At 47.1% G+C, this 18146-nt stretch overlaps 1 protein-coding gene across 2 annotated transcripts in view; it reads right to left on the reverse strand.

Moving 5' to 3' along the window:
- The window catches only part of ADAM33 (ADAM metallopeptidase domain 33), a 94303-nt gene extending 78557 nt beyond the window's left edge, over positions 1–15746 (reverse strand). The window contains exons 1-2 of one of the 2 annotated variants that reach the window (XM_081206985.1): positions 15369–15746; positions 2113–2195 (exon numbers count right to left, since the gene is read on the reverse strand). In XM_081206985.1, coding sequence (XP_081063111.1) covers positions 2113–2195; positions 15369–15501 — 216 coding nt within the window. In that variant the 5' untranslated portion in view covers positions 15502–15746. The remainder of the gene's footprint in view (positions 1–2112; positions 2196–15368) is intronic. The other variant, XM_081206984.1, reaches the window with a different exon arrangement.
- Between the last annotated feature and the right edge of the window lie 2400 nt (positions 15747–18146).

Below are 18146 nucleotides of genomic sequence, written 5' to 3' on the forward strand. Positions count from 1 at the left end.
AGACCCTGACAGCAAACAGGACATGAATCAGGGCAATAATGAAAGCAATACGCCTAAGTGCAGAAACGGGTTTAATCATTTCCTGAGCCCATGGCAGGGTGGATGACACAGCAAACGATGCACGATGTTGCTGGTGTTGCTATGGTAACCCCCTGCACCTGGCATCCTTATCTCTAAGCATCCAGGCACGGGGATGTGGTCTTCGAGACCTGAGACCAAGCGCTGTGCAATTTAACCCGTTGTTCACATTGCACCAACAAGATACCAAAAGCCTGTCATCGTGCAACAAGCAAATACATTTCTCCACATCAGTTTTCGCATTCACCTGGTTCTCTGTGTCTTTTCTCAAGCCCTCTGATTTCCCACCTCGCCCCTCTTTCTTGCACGGCGCTTTTAGACTTATTAATGGAACTCTTCAACAGCCAATACTCATCCTGCTTTCCTTGCTCTTAAAAAAAGAAAAGGGGAAAAGCTCATTTATGCTTAATTGCTTCTGGCCTTCGCCAAACACACACAGAAATCAGTTCCGTTTATTCTTGTTCCTCTTCTAAATAAGATTGCGAGCCCCACAGGGCAGCGTTTGCCTTGTTATGAGTTTTACGCAAGTGCCTGATGTTTTCCGGCGCCAGACGAATCATCGTAGTTGTCATAAATATCATTTTAGAGAAAATCACTGCTGTCTGGCAGGAACAAAGCAGCTGGGTTCAGAGGTGCTGCACCCTTGGACTATATATCTATCTGCATTCGCAAATGCACATCGATTCTTGTTTTGAGCAAGAGATAGCTAGAGAGAGGTTTGTAAAATTAAACTTTGCATACAGAGAGAGAGAAATGCTTCTCAGTACCAGTTGCTGGAAGCCACTGGAAATGGCTCCATGAATTTGTCCCGTCCTCTTTTAAAGCCCTCCAGGTTGCTGGCCATCGCTGCCTCCTGTAGCAGGGAGTTCCATAGTCTGACTCTTGCATCGTTTTAACAGTCATGCAGAATCCTAGAAACCGTGGTTTGCTAAGGTCATGCGCCCTGAACAAACTACAATTCCCATGATTCTTTGAGGTAAGGCACCACTCTTAAAGTGGTACAAGGGTGCTTAATTTAATAAATAAACAGAAAGCCTTTTAAATGTGTTTGTCGGAGGGGGATATTGGTTTGTGCTCCCCCCCCCACTCGCCTTTATTATGAATTTTGTGTTTTCATCTTGTACAGTCATACCTCAGGTTACTTTTGTTTCATGTTACGTTCTTTCAGGTTACGTCCCACCGTGACCCAGAAGTACCGGAAAGGGTTACTTCCAGGTTTCGCCGCTCGCGCATGCGCAGAAGTGCAAAATGACATAACGCGCATACCGCAGAAGTGACGGATCGCAACCTGCGCATACACAGACGTGATGCTGTGGGTTGTGCTCTTTTCATGTTGCGAACGGGCCTCCGGAATGGATCCTGTTCGCAACCAGAGGTACCACTGTATTTTGATGTTGTGAACTGCCCTGAGTTGTACGGATGAAGCGCAGTACAGTGGTACCCCAGGTTAAGTACTTAATTTGTTCCGGAGGTCCGTTCTTAACCTGAAACTGTTCTTAACCTGAAGCACCACTTTAGCTAATGGGGTCTCCTGCTGCTGCCACGCTGGCGGAGCACGATTTCTGTTCTCATCCTGAAGCAAAGTTCTTAACCCGAGGTAATATTTCTGGGTTAGTGGAGTCTGTAACCTGAAGCATATGTAACCTGGGGTACCACTGTATACAAATTTAAGACAGAAAGAAAGAAATTGTGATATACGCTGCAGAAGTGACCCTAGCAACTTTATCAAGACCTGCTTGTCATATCCCGAGAGAACTTACGTCTTCTTCATTGGAACAGGATGTCCTTCTCCCCCTTCGAAGTCCGAGATGCTATTTATTATTATCTATTTAAAATGCTAAAATCCCTTCATCTGGACGGATCTGAGGGCAGCACACAATAAACTCAACAGTCACAAAGTGCAATAAAACATAATAAACCCCCTGTAACACCAAAAGCAGAAACAATCATAAAACAATAAAACACCCATCAAGGCAACGAAGAAAAGAAATAGGGAATCGGCAGGAATCAAAACAGAGGAAGGCAAGATCTGACCTTTTCCGCCTCGCCAACATCCCGCCGATTCCGTCCTCCTGAGATCCATCGCGGCCGGACAAACTCTCCCTGCGGTGACAGTCCTGAGGGTAGAAAACAGACACTCAATCGCCCAGTTAAGTGAAACAAAATCTTCCACCCAGATCCCTTGCCAGAATCATTTAAACCTCTGCGCCTGCCCAGAGAGAGAATGGACCATTTTAGGGACGGCAAAACTGAGCTACAGGAAAACCAGCAAGAAGGGCCCCCTCCAAAAAAAGTAGTTTGGGGAACAGAGCAGGAACAGAGATTTATCTGGAAACCAAAGGCGAACTCAAAACTCAGCTCTCTTCCCCTTTGGGGTTGTTTTTTCTGAGAAATACCTGCAGGGGGGGGACCCACAAGAAAAACAGGGGAAGGGGACCGAAAGCAGGAAAGAAAACTGTTCTTGCGGCAGAGCGATGGCATCTAGATCTGTCGTCCAGATAGCAGAAGCTGAAACAGTTAAAGGGAACTCGGAAAGCTGTCGTGAAGCACCGACTTGAGAAGTCTCCAAAACAACCAGAAAACAACTTGGATTACTCAATGGCAGAGGGGAGAGCAGGGTGCTTTGAGACATAACGAAAACTCTTAAATAGTTTTACCTTGGATCCCAAACACCTTGCGAGTCGAACATTTTGGCTCCTTAATGCCACCAACCCGGAAGTGAGCGTTCCGATTTGCGAACTTTCTTTGGAACCTGAACATCTGACGGGGCTTCCGATTGGATGCAGGAGTTTCCTGCAGCCAATTGGAAGCCGAGCCTTGGTTTCCAAATGTTTTGGAAGTCGAACGGACTTCCAGAACAGATTCCGTTCGACTTCCAAGGTACGACTGTGTATATATATAGATAGATAGATTACAGATAGATGATGATAGATAGATAGATAGATAGATAGATAGATAGATGATAGATAGATAGATAGATAGATAGATAGATAGATAGATAGATAGATGATAGATAGATAGATATAGATAGATGATAGATAGATAGATAGATGATAGATATAGACAGACATTTGATGAACATGTGTCCATTGTGAGGGGAGACTAATCTACTGTACAAAAGGAACACAGACATTTATTGATCCATCCACTTTTGTCCCTAGTCCTTCCCTCCCCTGGTATTTGGCATTTGGGAGATTCTCCAGGAGGGAAAGCAACTCTCAGGCTAGAGAGATTCCTGTTTGCACATCCTTGCAGCCCCTAAACACCTGAAAAAACTGTTTGGGTGCGCTCACACCTCTGCTCTCATTGTTAACAGAAAAATCTGAGGGCTCCCTTGGACAAAAAACAAGGAACAAAGGAACATTTATTGTCTTTGCTGGCCAGACAGACAGGCTCGGTGGATTTACATCCAAAGGACTTTCTTTTGAAAGAAAATTATATGAAAATGATGTGTAGATGGTATATAACACCAGATAGGAAGAATGTATAAAACTGGGTCAAATGCATGTTGGAAATGCAAAGAAAAGGAAGGGACTTTTTACCATACGTGGTGGGAATGTAGAGAAATAAAAAAAAAAAGGGAAATGATATATAATGAGCTGAAGAAAATGTTTAAATTAACATTTGTAAAAAACCCAGAAGCATTCTTGTTAGGGATTGTAGGAAAAGACCTGCCAAGGAAAATAAAGAATTTATTTATGTATGTGACAATGGTGGCAAGAGTCTTAATAGCACAAGGATGGAAGAATGAGGAAATCCCGACAAAAGAACAGTGGCAAGAGAAGTTGATGGACTATGCGGAACTGGCGAAATTGACATACAAACTGCTAGACAAGGACAACTGTGACTTTAAATAAGAATGGGAACTTTTTACAAATTACTTTAAAAAACCCCAAAATGAATTCGACTCCTTGGCAAGTTTTGAATAAACATACACAAATTTATTGATTGTTAACATAATAGACAGATAATTTAAGGATCTTTACAATTCTAAAATATGCAGAGGTGTTGAAAAATCAGAGAGAGGAGCTGAGGGAAGTTTTTTGGGGGGAGGGAGGGTTTTTCTTGAAGGGGGAAGGGGGGAAATGGAGGGGATGAAGATGATATGTTTTGATAATTTGTTATGTTGAAATTCTTAATAAAAAATATTTTTTAAAAAAACATCCAAAGGACTGAGCACCCTCCCGAAGAAGGGGGCTTCGTAATATACTGTTCCCTTATCAGTTAAGACGATACATATGCATGGAGTACCTTCCAATCATTTAGGATAACGCCCTACTATGATTCCATATAAGGACTCTGGTTAATTGCATATTAATTAAGCAAGCAAACAAAGGACTCTCTGAGCACCTTCATGCAGCACGCACAAGGTCCTCTTCTGTATTATGCACATACTTTGGTATGTGATAAGAAGATAAGAGAGACATCACCTTGCCAACAAAGGTCCGTATAGTTAAAGCTATGGTTTTCCCAGTAGTGAGGTATGGAAGTGAGAGCTGGACCATAAAGAAGGCTGATCGCTGAAGAATTGATGCTTTTGAATTCTGGTGCTGGAGGAGACTCTTGAGAGTCCCATGGACTGCAAGATCAAACCTCTCCATTCTGAAGGAAATCAGCCCTGAGTGCTTACTGGAAGGACAGGTCCTGAAGCTGACGCTCCAATACTTTGGCCACCTCATGAGAAGAGAAGACTCTCTGGAAAAGACCCTGATGTTGGGAAAGATGGAGGGCACAAGGAGAAGGGGACAACAGAGGACGAGGTGGTTGGATAATGTTCTCGAAGCTACCAACATGAGTTTGACCAAACTGCAGGAGGCAGTGGAAGACAGGAGGGCCAGGCGTGCTCTGGTCCATGGGGTCACGAAGAGTCGGACATGACTAAACGACTAAACAACAACAACAAAGAAGATAAGGAGTAAGGCCTTTAGGACAGAATGTCTCCTGATACAATGGGGCAACTCTTTGGTGCAAGATTAGCTGCCGGTCTCTAATGGCCACAGCACCTCCTTTCTACAGAACTGCAAGTTGCAAGCCACCTTGAGCATCAAGCTGGTGGAAAGGCAGAAGGTATGCACAAGGTATGGGATGCGGGTAGCGCTTTGGGTTAAACCACAGAGCCTAGGACTTGCCAATCAGAAGGTCGGCAGTTCGAATCCCTGCGACAGGGTGAGCTCCTGTTGCTCGGTCCCTGCTCCTGCCAACCTAGCAGTTTGAAAGCACCTCAAAGTGCAAGTAGATACCAACTGCACTGGGTCCCGGTGGAGTGCAGGGCAGGTTTAAGGTGCTGGTTTTGACCTTTAAAGCCTTTCACTGCCTAGGACCCTCGTACCTACGGGATCGCCTCTCCTTGTATGCCCCACAGAGGACCTTAAGGTCCACAAATAACAACACTTTGGAGGTCCCAAGCCTCAAGGAGGTTAGATTGGTCTCAGCTAGGGCCAGGGCCTTTTCAGCACTGGCCCCGACGTGGTGGAACGCTCTGTCACAAGAGACTAGGGCCCTGCGGGACTTGACATCTTTCCGCAGGGCCTGCAAGACAGAGCTGTTCCGCCTGGCCTTTGGTTTGGACTCAGTCTGACCCTTATGTTTCCCTCCCCTTATGGTTTTGATCTATGGGCGACTTTAAAAATGAGGCTGCATTTTAAATTGTATTTTAACCTGTATTTTAAATTGGGGTTTTTTCCCCCTCCCTCTCTTTCCCCCCTATTATGTTTTACTGTGATTTTATTTTATTGGTGTTAGCCAGCCTGAGCCCGGCTCTGGCTGGGGAGGGCGGGGTATAAATAAAATTTATTATTATTATTATTATTATTAGAGTGTGGTGCTGATAGTGCCAAGGCTGCAGGTTCGTTTCCCACAAGGGAGAGCTGCAAATTGCAGAGGGCTGGACTAGATGTTCCTCAGGAGCCCTTCCAACTCTGCCATCCCATGTTTCCAAAGAAACCCAGCTCTGCCCTGAACAGAAAGGCAGACAAAATCTTGAGACCCCATTAACCTTGACTGACCCAGCATCCTAGAGGAAGCCAAGTGCCAAGGAAATTAGTCTGGGATTGGTCCCCTGAAATAGAACAGCCTGCCCATAAACCTCACATCTGTGGTCAGGAGGACAGAAAGTGAGTACACAGCCACTCTGTGAAATTCAATGGGATAACGCGCTAAAGGGCTTTTTAAAAATAGGCTTAAGAAATGTATCTCCCTTGCCAACGCCAACGCCTCCCCAATTTCCTGCCACCGCTCAATTAAACATTCTCTCGGTGACTTGAAAAGCCTATTAAGGATAAGTAGATCTCAAAGGATAGTAAGCACCAAAGCACACAAGCCCAGACGTCGGTTCAAACGGCTACACTGTACCTTGTTCACGATCCCACGGGGGACATTTTCCTTTGCAAGCTCTACTTAAATGAGTAAGATTTGCAAGAGGTCATGCACTGGTTAATTTAACCGGAGAAAGGAAGTTTAGGGGGGATAGACAAGCCTGGGACTCACCCCACAGTGCATCATCTTATAATTTTAATCCGTTCCAGTATTTTAACATTTGAATGCTGCAAGGTAGGCTTGTAATTATTTCTTGATTTTACTCTCTATCCTTCGTAAGCTGCTTTGGGGGTTTGTTTGTTTTTACAATCATAGACTTGTAGAGTTGGACGGGACCTCCAAGATCACCTACAACCCCCTGCAATGCAGGGATCTTTTGCCCAATGTGGGATTCGAACCCACGACCCTGGGATTAAGAGACTCGTGCTCTACCAACTGAGCGTCCCCCTGAGATTCAAGCCTTGTGTAAATTTTATGCATAACAGCTCAGTGGGTTTGAGCGTGGTGCCAATAACGCCAAGGTTGCAGGTTCGATCCCCACATATGGGACAGCTGCAGATTGTATTGGTCAAACCTATTTGGTGTTTTGCTGCTTTCCGACTAGTTGCAGGACCTTAGCCAGACCAGACCTAGCAGAGTAAATGCAGAATCCACGGAAGCAATTGGCGACTTGGCTGCAGACAGGATAGACGAAGCAGGAAGCAGGAACTTGTAGTTAGGTGTTTATTACATACAGTGGACTATTTACAGGAACAGAACACGGATCTTTAGCTTGCTCTGTCATACACAACTCACAACTCCAACACTGACACACAGAACTCCTGAACTCCTGAACTACGAACTGACACATTCCAGTTAGCAGGCCATTAATTATCACTCCTTTGAGAGAGCTTGACCAATCATGGAGCTGTCTCCATGTCTCTGTTATCACCAGGCAGACTTACTTCTTCACATGACCTTTTGGCTGTCTACCAAACCTTAATTGATTCTGTGTGAGTAGCTGCACGTACCCAGTTTCCCAACAGATTGCAGGGGGTTGGACTAGATGACCCTCAGGGTCCCTTCCACCTCTATAATTCTATGGTTCTGTGAAATAACAAATATTGTACGCAATGGCCTGCCACACAACCAAGGCAGCTTTTGCCCACATGGCCACAACGCTCTTCCTTAAAGTTTGTTTAAAGTGGCCCATTTTTGCTACCTTCAGACAACTCATTTACCGAGCATTTGTCCTGATTTGCTTGCACAAAGCTCTTGCAGTGATTAGACTAGATCTGTATCTATATCGGTATATTGATGGAGGAGAAAAAGCTATTGATGACTGTGGGGATGTTCAGGGATGCAGGAGAAGATATATTGTCTGATAACAGCCTTTCCAACATGTGTTAACAAGTTTCACAATTTAGCAGAGTAACATTCCCCTTTTTAAACTTGCAGCGGATGCGTTTGCTCAGGCTCGCTAAAGCCTCTATAATAACTGTTCTGGTATTTCCCCCTTATTCCCTCATAAAAGATAAGGCACGGCGCAGTCTTCTATAGAAGCATAAAAAGGTTTACTCATACACCATTCTGTTCACAATCGGATCCCAGAAGGCAGACTTAGCTTAGAAAAGTAACATACACCTGGAAACTATCTCATAAGGAGACAGTCCCTTTGTCCTCTCTTGGCTGGAGGCCAAGAGAGCATCTTTGGCTAAGCAGATGTTGCTTATTCGATGCATGTAGTCACAGAGAGAGAGATGGCTGCCCTGCCCTGTGCTTTTGTCATTACCTGCACAGGTGAGGCCACGCCCACCTCTAGTCACATGCAGAGGAAGTCTGTCCCAGCCCAGAAGGAAACAGGAAGTTGACCTGCTGGCTGGACAAACATTCCTCCCCATGCGTAAACATGTTCACTCTAGGAATGTTGTACTTGACTGCTCTTGTGTTTCACATCCCACAATGACTGCTGTCCATGAAGCTCTGCCTGCATGAGCAGAGACAGCAGTGTTTCTGAATGCCATCTACTGGAAATCACAGGAGCGGAGTGTTGCTTTGGGGCTTGGACCATGCTTGCTGCTTTCCCATAATGGGCATCTGATTGGGCACAGTGAGAACGGGACCCTGGACTAGATGGGCCATTGGCCTGATGCCTATCAGTGTTTTATTTTTAAAAAAGGTCTAAGCCACTGAGCCTCTTGGGCTTGCTGATCGGAAGGTCAGCAGTTCGAATCACCATGACGGAGTGAGCTCCCGTTGCTCTGTCCCAGCTCCTGCCAACCTAGCTGTTTGAAAGCACACCAGTGCAAGTAGATAAATAGGTACCACTCCAGCGGGAAGATAAACGGCGTTTCCATGCGCTCTGGTTTCTGTCACAGTGTCCCGTTGCACCAGAAATGTGCATGACCCAGACAGCTGTCTGTGGACAAACACCAGATCCCTCAGCCTGAAAAATGAGATGAGCGCCACACCCCATAGTCACCTTTAAATGGACTTAACCATCCAGGGGTCCTTTACCTTTTACCCTACCTGCTGAAAACCACAGGAGGGGAGAGGGCTCTTGGGATCGGATCCTGTTTGCGGGTTTCACACAGGTATCTGGTTGGCCACTGTGAGAACAGGATGCTGGACTAGAGGGGACTGGCCTGATCCAGTCACATGGCTTTTCTTAGGTTCCGGTGACTATACAGTCATACCTCGGGTTACATACGCTTCAGGTTGTGTTTTTTCAGGTTAAGGACCGCTAAACCCGGAAGTACCAGAACGGGTTACTTCCGGGTTCCGGCAGTTGCACATGCGCAGAAGCGCAAAATCGTGCTTCGCGCATGCACAGAAGCACCGAATCGCAACCCACACGTGTGCAGATGCACCGCTGCAGATTGCAAACCCTGCGGGTTGCGGACGTCCATCCCACACAGATCGTGTCGGCAACCCGAGCATCCACTGTATCTAGTATTGATTAAGAATTTAGAATCATAGAATCATAGCATTGTAGAGTTGGAAGGGACCCTGAGAATCATCTGGGGAGACCCAGCCAGATGGGCGGGGTACAAATAATAAATTATTATTATTATTATTATTATTATTATTATTATTATTATTATTATTATTATTATTATCTGGTTCAACCACCTGCAACGCAGTGGTCCCGGACGGGGATCGAACCTGCAACCTTGCCGTGATCAGCGCCATGCTCTCAACAACTGAACTATCCAGACTCATTTAGTCTGATTCATTTGCAGGTAAAGAAATGCAATTGCAACACACTTCATTATCGGCACCAAGCTCACCCTGCAGCTCCCCACAAATGGCTGATTGGAAGAGGAAAGGGGAAGCTGGGAAGAGGAGGAGAGAGAAGAGCTTAGTCCAGCCTCTGCCAGTCTGGTCTCTTCCAGATGTTTCGGACTACAACTCCCATCAGCCTCAGGGAGCACATACTGAAGGCTCGGGTAAGACAACAAACAGATCTCATTCAAAAAGGAAGGGAAGAGGGAGAGGAGACTCTTCCGAAACACCTGTTCGTTCAGCATCCATCCTGCTTTGCTGGCACAAAGCTGATACAGTTGTTCCGTTATATCCAGCCCATACTGAGCATCTGTTCTGATTTCTGTGCAAGGGAGGCTTATATGACAATGAGCGTTTGTTCGGCTGTCATCTTGATTTCCTTGCATCAGTGGCGTAGCGTGGGTTGTCAGCACCCGGGGCAAGGCAAGTAATTTGCGCCCCCTAACCCGTGGATTTGCGCCCCCTAACCCGTGGATTTGCGCCCCCTAACCCTAACCCCCAGATGTTGCGCCCGGTGCGGCTGGCCCCCCCTGCACCCCCATGCTACGCCACTGCCTTGCATTGTGCTGACACCGCTTCATAATAAGATTATAAGAACGTAAGGAGAGTCCGCTGGATCAGGCCAGTGGTCCATCTAGTCTAGTATTCTGTTCTCACAGGGGCCAACAAGAGGCCTGTAGAAAACCCTCAAGCAGGATTCCAACACAAGGGCCCTCCGCCCTCCTGTGGTCTCCAGCAACTGGGGCTGAAACATCAGAGAAGGATTTCAGTTTAAAGTATTGTAAATTTAAACAGGGAAAACAGGTAGGAAAAAAATGGGACTCCATGTCGCCATCTGGTGGCACAACATCATATCGAACATACAACACATATACAGTAAATCACTTTTTCTTTAGCAGTCTAGCTGAGTCTTGGGATTCAGACGCACTGCTGCCTCTAACTGTGGCAATCCATAGCCCTCTCCTCATCCTCTCATTTGTCTCATCCTCTTTTGAAAACCTTCTAGGTTGGTGGCCGTCACTGCCTCTTGTGGCAGGTAGTTCCATCGTTTAACTGGGTGCTGCAATAATAAATCGGCCCAGTATACCTGAAGGAGCGTCTCCACCCCCATTGTCCAGCCCGGACACTGAGGTCCTCCTCCAAGGGCCTTCTGGCGGTTCCCTCCCTACAAAAAGTGAGGTTACAGGGAACAAGGCAGAGGGCCTTCTCAGTAGTGGCACCCACCCTGTGGAACGCCCTGCCATCAGATATCAAGGAGATAAACAACTATCTGACTTTTAGAAGACATCTGAAGGCAGCCCTGTTTCGGGAAGTTTTTAATTTGTGATGTTTTATTCTGTTTTTAATCTCTTGGCAGCTGCCCAGAGTGGCTGGGAAACCTAGCCAGATGGGTGGGGTACAAATAATAAATTATTATTATTATTATTATTATTATTATTATTATTATTATTATTTCTTTTACATGCCCTGAATCTTCTAATATTTAGCTTCATTGAGTGTCCAGGAGTCCTGGCATTGTGAGAAAGGTAGGAAAGTTGTTGTTTTTAAATTTTATTTAACATAATTACTACAAAATATAAGCAAAATATTGCAAATACATACATATATATTTCAGATATGCACACATATATAAAAAAGAACAATAAAGGAAAAAGGAAGAAAATAAAAAAGAAAAAGGAATAGGAAAAATAAGAAGAAGAAGAAGAAGAAAAGTTGGAAGAGTTTCTTATAAATTTATTCTACAAATATCTCAATAATAAAACTCTAACAAAGTTCCCTGCCCTGTTTTGCCTGTCCACGGATCTAAGCGACTTCCCTGTCCAACATCACAAAGACAGAGAGGGAGACTCTGGGCTGGACAGACACTTCTGAATCTGTCCCAGACTAGACCATATAGAGTCATAATGGAGCGTAACTAAACTCTGGCACTCCCAAGCCAGAAGAAAGGAATTTCCCCCAGAAACACATCTACAGAAGCTGAAACATCAGCAGCTGCACAGCATCACAGCCAACAAGGCACACCAGCGCATGGGCGCCTGTCCTCGTCCCCCAAGAACACCCAATGCTCTTCGCGTAAGAATTGGCCCAAACCACATTTGCACCATGCGCTTAAAGCACCTCTTCTGCATACAGTGGTGCCTCGCAAGACGAAAAGAATCCGTTCTGTCATTCTCTTCGTCTAGCGGTTTTTTCGTCTTGCGAAGCAAGCCCATTGACGGATTAGTGGATTAGCGCTATTAGCGGCTTTTAGTGGCTTATCTGCTGATCGGATCAGCTGATAAGCGGCTTAGCGGCTTAGCGGCTTAGAAAGGGGGGGGGGAACCAGCAGGAACTCGCAAGACATTGTCATCTTGCGAAGCAAGCCCATAGGAAATTCGTTTTGCGAAGCACCTCCAAAACGGAAAACTCTTTCGTCTAGCGAGTTTTCCGTCTTGCGAGGCATTCGTCTTGCGGGGCACCACTGTATTGGGAGCTGTGGTTTCCTAAGGGTGCTAAGAGTTGATAAGAGACCCCCAGAGAACTAGAGTTCCCAGAACTCCCTGGGAAAGGGGGTTGATTGTTAAAACGCTCTGGGAACCGGCACCCTTAACAAACTACAGCTCCCAAAGGAACATACGAGAAGCCGCTGGATCAGGCCAGTTTGCCCATCTAGTCCAGCATCCTGTTCTCATACTGGCCAGGCAAATGAGCCCCATTACCTTTCTACCTTACCTGCCTGCAGGAAACCCACAAGCAGGATTCTGCCACAAGAGCACTCTGCAAATCTGTGATTTCCAGGAACTGGTGTTCAGAAGCATCGCTGCCTCATGGCTAATAGCTATCTTCCAGATTCTGCTTAAAGTGATAATGTTGTGCTTTAGATGAACTGTGTGAATGTGCCAAGTGTTAGAAACTCAGATATGTCAGCTAGGCACTGAGCGACTCTTTAAACCAGGATTACAGCTGCGAAAACTGAATGCCCAGTTTCCAGTTTGGGGCCAGGCAGCTCGAAAGTCGTATTTTTCAGTACAGTCATATCTCATGTTACGTTTGCTTCATGTTGCGTTTTTTCAGGTTGTGTCCCGTGGCGACCCAAAAGTACCGGAAAGGGTTACTTCCGAGTTTCGCCGCTCACGCATGCGCAGAAGCTCCAAATCTCGCCGTGCACCTGCGCAGGTTGCGGGCTTTTCATTTTGGAATGGGCCTCTGGAACAGATCCCATTCACAACCAGGGGTACCACTATACAATTTTTTGCTTCCCGAAAATTAATTGTGATTGTGCAGATAAAATATAACGGATAGAATTCTGCAGGGTGTGTTGCTAGTGTGTGAAAACAGTCAAGATCCAAGGTTCCCCAGGCATGCGTCTCCCGATGGTGGAGACGTCGGGTGCCATCCTGACACCCGGGCATCTTCACTTGGTCACAAGAGGTTAATAGCCAGGTGCAAACTGCGGCCAGCACCTGGTGAATTTCTAACATTGAATGTGCCCCTGGTGTTTTCCCTCTTTGGGCAAATCCTTCCTCCAAGCTGTGCCACTGACAAATCCTTATACAAAATGGAACTCTGGAGAACCACTATCCAAAATCCCAAGGAAGGGGAGAGTGCTACTGGACTCAGGGTCTGTTTGTGGGCTTCCCATTGTGGTACCCCCTTGATCACTGTAAGAACACTGTGTCCAAGGCAGCTGTCTGCCAACTCCATCTGGTACGCAAGCTGAGACCCTACCTGCCACAGACTGTCTCGCCAGAGTGGTGCATGCTCTGGTTATCTCCCGCTTGGACTACTGCAATGCGCTCTAGGTGGGGCTACCTTTGGAGGTGACCCGGAAACTGCAACTAATCCAGAATGCAGCAGCTAGACTTGTGACTGGGCGTAGCTGCCAAGACCATATAACACCTGTCCTAAAAGAACTACATTGGCCCACAGTACATTTCCAGGCACAATTCAAAGTGTTGGTGCTGACCTTGAAAGCCCTAAATGGCCTTGGAGGGAGCATCTCCACCCCCATCGTTCTGCCCAGACACTGAGGTCCAGCGCCGAGGGCCTTCTGGCGGTTCCCTCACTGCGAGAAGTGAGGTTACAGGGAACCAGGCAGAGAGCCTTCTCGGTGGTGGCGCCCGCCCTGTGGAACGCCCTCCCATCAGATGTCAAGGGAATAAACAACTATCCGACTTTTAGAAGACATCTGAAGGCAGCTCTGTACAGGGAAGTTTTTAATGTTTGATGTTTTATCGTGCTTTTAATATTCTATTGGGAGCCGCCCAGAGTGGCTGGGGAGGCTCATCCAGATGGACAGGGTATAAGTAATAAGTTGTTGTTGTTGTTGTTGTTGTTGTTGTTGCTGCTGTAACACAGTGCTGGACTAGAATGGCCCCCTTTGGCCTCATCCAGCAGCCAAGCTTTTCTCTGGTTCTTATGCGCCACCTTTTGCCATCATTCAAGCCACCCAATCTGCCAACGGGCACAGAGAGGTAACCAATTCTCCAATGCACCTCCGAGTGGAGGGGCTCCCCAGACGAACTGAAGATTGCACCCTCCCTACCAGCAACCAATCACGGAGCTACTCCTAATTCAGGAGCACATAGGAGTGTGGGTACATTTCAAGGCTGCCAACTAAAATTGCCAAAGTTTTGCCTAAACTCTTAAAACACAGCACCCAAACTTGAAGCCTGGTGGTGAATGGGACTGATTCTGCACACTGGTAATTTGGGGTGTAATTCCTTCCTGCTCACTGTTCGTAGTGCCCAGATACAGAGGTGGGGGCCTCCAGCAAGTGAAGATCTCTCTCCAAACCCAGAAATAGCCCTTCACCAGATCTATCTGGATAGTTAGCCTTGGTGAAGACTTGACGTTTTCATCCCCAAAAAAGTTTTTGAGTTTCTGCTGAAATGAGGCTGCATTTTAACGTTGTATTTTAATCTTGTTTTTTAAGTTGTATTTCAATCAATTGTTTTATATCTGCTGTTAGCCGCTCTGAGCCCGGTCTTGGCTGGGGAGGGTGGGGTATAAATAAAATTTATTATTATTATTATTTATTATTATCTGCACCCAGCATCTCCTAAGAGTCACACCTTGAGCTCTCTCTCCTCTCGCCCTCCAGGTAACAACATGAGTGGCCCCCACCCCCATACCAGGAACACTCTCCCTACAGAAGCCAGGGGTCTCTCTGCCCCCTCTCTCCAAAAACAACCAGACCTGTTAAGCCTTTCTCCTGTGCTCACATTCACCCCAAAGAGCTCCTATCCGTCCAAACTCAGATGTCGGGGTGAGGGGTGCCTATTCATCCCAAATCCCTCAACCTCACACCCCACCCCCGACACAAAACGAAACAAAACAAGAGCGAAGACCTGTTTCCATGCCCAGCCAGGAAGACTCACCCTTCACAGCCAACACCCCGGGGGGAAAAACCCACATGCCCAAAATATCCCTTAATATGACGGATCCATAATCCCAACGCGCAACGGCAGCGTGGAAGCTCGTTCTTTCGCCCCCTCCCAGATGCCAGGGTGAGGGGCACCCGCTCCCCCACAACCAGAAATCTCTCTGCTCTCTTGTTTCTCCTCCAACCTCGGCTAAGCGCTGCCCTTTTAAGCCACCAGCGCCTGCTAACCTTCTCCTACCGTGGAGACAACCGGCTGAAATCCCCCCTTTCTTTAACCGGGGTGGGGAAGGAAGAGGGGGAAACCCCATACTAACCCCCCAACCCAGCCACCAGCTGTTCTTTTTACCTTGCACTTTGGAGATGTCAACGTCGCTGGAGAGAAGCAGCAGCAGAGGGAGGGTGGAGAGCAAGCGCTGCCCGCTGAGAAGACCCCGGAGCGCCCCGCGCGCCCAGCTCCCTCTCTGCGCTCCCGTCTCCATGCCAGACGGCTCCCCTGTCCGTCTCCTTCGAGCCTCTCCTGCCCTCTCAACTCTCTTCCTCTCCTTCCCTCCGCTCAGTCATCACATCCCTCTCTCTGCTGCCCTCTCGCTCCCCTCTTCCCCTCCTGCAGAAGCCTCTCTCTCTCTTGCGCGCGCGCGCTCTCTGGTTTGGTCTCTCCAGCTCGGAGTTTCTTGGCTGCCGACTCTAATGAGAACCACATGGGCTGGGAAGAGCCCACCTCGCTTGGAGGAGCCCTCCTCCTCCTCCTCCTCCTCCTCTCCTGCCCCAACAACCCCACCCTGCAAGGAGATCTCAGCTCCGGGATCCTTTCTCTCTCTTGCAGACGCAGACGTGCGCTTTCCAAGAACGCGCGCATGTCCCGGCGCACGCAGGCAACACCCTGGTCCCCGCGAAGCCCGACGCGCCCCGGCGATCTTGGCAGGACAAAAGTTCAAAGCGAAGGTGGCCAAAGCTCTTGGATAGAGACAGGCAGCTGTTGCAAAGCGCAGAGAGCTCTGGCACAGCCCCAGAAGCAGCTGCGAAACGCCGGGTCTCAGGGCGCGAACCCACACATGTCCCAAGGCCCGACATATTTAGCAAATCAATAGGCTGCTTGTTTCTCCTGTTCCGTTTTGTTTTTGAAATCCTTCGTGCAGCGTGGCGTAAGGGGCCCGCGTGAGGATGGTTGTTTGTGCAGCCCTGCCACTACAAAGCCCATGATCCAGCGCCAGCACAACCGAAACATAATAAAAACCCACCCTCTGAGCTCGCACAGAGTTCTTTTCTCTCGTCTGGTCCCCAGCTAGCAGAAGGACAAGGCTTCAGGAATAAACTAAGCCAGCATTTGTCATCCTCCCCCTGCAAAAAAACCCCACATTCCTAAGTTTACATTTTGGACCCAGTTCAATATAAAGCAAAACTCCGTTCAATGTCTCTGGGACTGAATGGGCTTAAGCATGCCTAATTCTGCTTTTTGTATTTAAAGTTTGCACTTGGTATAATTGAATGAGTTTTTCTTGCCACCCTAAGCAACAAAGAAGGGAAGTAAAATCAAGCTTAGCTCTATTATATCGCACCTTTTCTCCAAGAATCTCAAGGTGTCTTGTGTGGTTTTCTCCCCCACCCTCATTTAATCCACAGAACAACTCTGCAAGGTAGAGTAGGATTAGAGACATTGATTGTTGCATGGTCACCCAGTGAATTTACCGTAATGGCCAAGCAGGGATTTGAAACCTGCTCTCCTAGGCCAGGGGTCAGCAAACCTTTTCAGCAGGGGGCCAGTCCACTGTCCCTCAGACCTTGTGGGGGGCCAGACTATATGTTGGGGGGGGAATGAACAAATTCAGACCTTGTGGGGAGCCCGATTATATTTTGAGGGGGGGTTACAAATTCCTATGCCCCATAAATAACACAGAGATGCATTCTAAATAAAAGCACACATTCTACTTATGTAAAAACAAACTGATTCCTGGACCGTCCGCGGGCCGGATTTAGAAGGTGATTGGGCTGGATCCGGCTCCTGGGTCTTAGTTTGCCTACCCATATCCTTGGCAGTGGTTAGAGCAGGCATAGGCAAACTCGGCCCTCCAGATGTTTTGAAACTACGATTCCCATCATCCCAGACCACTGGTCCTGTTAGCTGGGGATGTTGGGAGTTGTAGTCCCAAAACATCTAGAGGGCCACGTTTGCCTATGCCTGGGTTAGAGCATTAACCATTACACCATACTGCCACTTATAAAACCAGATGTAATAAACTGATACATTTAACCTAATAAGCTGATACAGACTCCCACAAAAGGCTGTTCTTCCTTGGAGGTATTTAAGCAGAGACCGGATGGCCAACTTGCACGTACAGTTGTACCTTGGTTCTCAAACAGAACGCATTTCGGGAGTTCTGTTTGACTCCTGGAGCCGTTTGAAAACCAAGGTGTGGCTATCCTGCAGCCATTCGGAAGCCACGCCAGACGTTCGGCTTCCAAAAACCGTTTGAAAACCGGAACACTCACGAGTTTCAATCGTTCAGGAGCCAAATTGTTTAGGAGCCGAGGGGTTTGAGATCCAAAGTATGACTGTATGATTTAGTTGAGATTCCTGCATTTTAGGGGGTTGGACTAGATGACCCTTGGGGTCCCTTCCAACTCTACAATTCTGTGATTCTATCCTGCTTTTCATAAACATGAGGCCACATCCACACCATAAATTTCAAGCAGTCTTAAACACCCCTTTTAACACCCATGTGTGTTCCCTGAAAGAATCATGGGAACTGTAGTTTGTTATGGTGCAGCCGTGTGAGGGGCCTCCGAAGGACACTCTGCCTCCTTAGCAAACTACAATTCCCATGATGCTTTGAGGGAAGCCATGACTCTTAAAAAAGCCATGACTTTAAATGCTTGGTGTGAGTGTGGCCCTGATGGGTTACTGGTAAAGCAACAGGATTTTTAAATTAAAAAACACAAGCTAATAAAATCATTAAACTTTCCAGAGCTGAAGATGTTTTTGTTCTCTCAGGCTTTCCCAGCTGGGTAAATGGGTCTTCATGACAAATATCCGCTTGTTAGCGTTTCAGTTTTGCTTCTGGTGTATTGCTTGTTTGTTTATGTGTGTGTACTTAACAGTTTTTAATTATCTCATGTACAAATCACC

This window comes from Podarcis bocagei (assembly GCF_964188305.1).
Source record: "Podarcis bocagei genome assembly, chromosome: 9".
In the NCBI taxonomy this organism is placed as follows: Eukaryota; Metazoa; Chordata; class Lepidosauria; order Squamata; family Lacertidae; genus Podarcis; species Podarcis bocagei.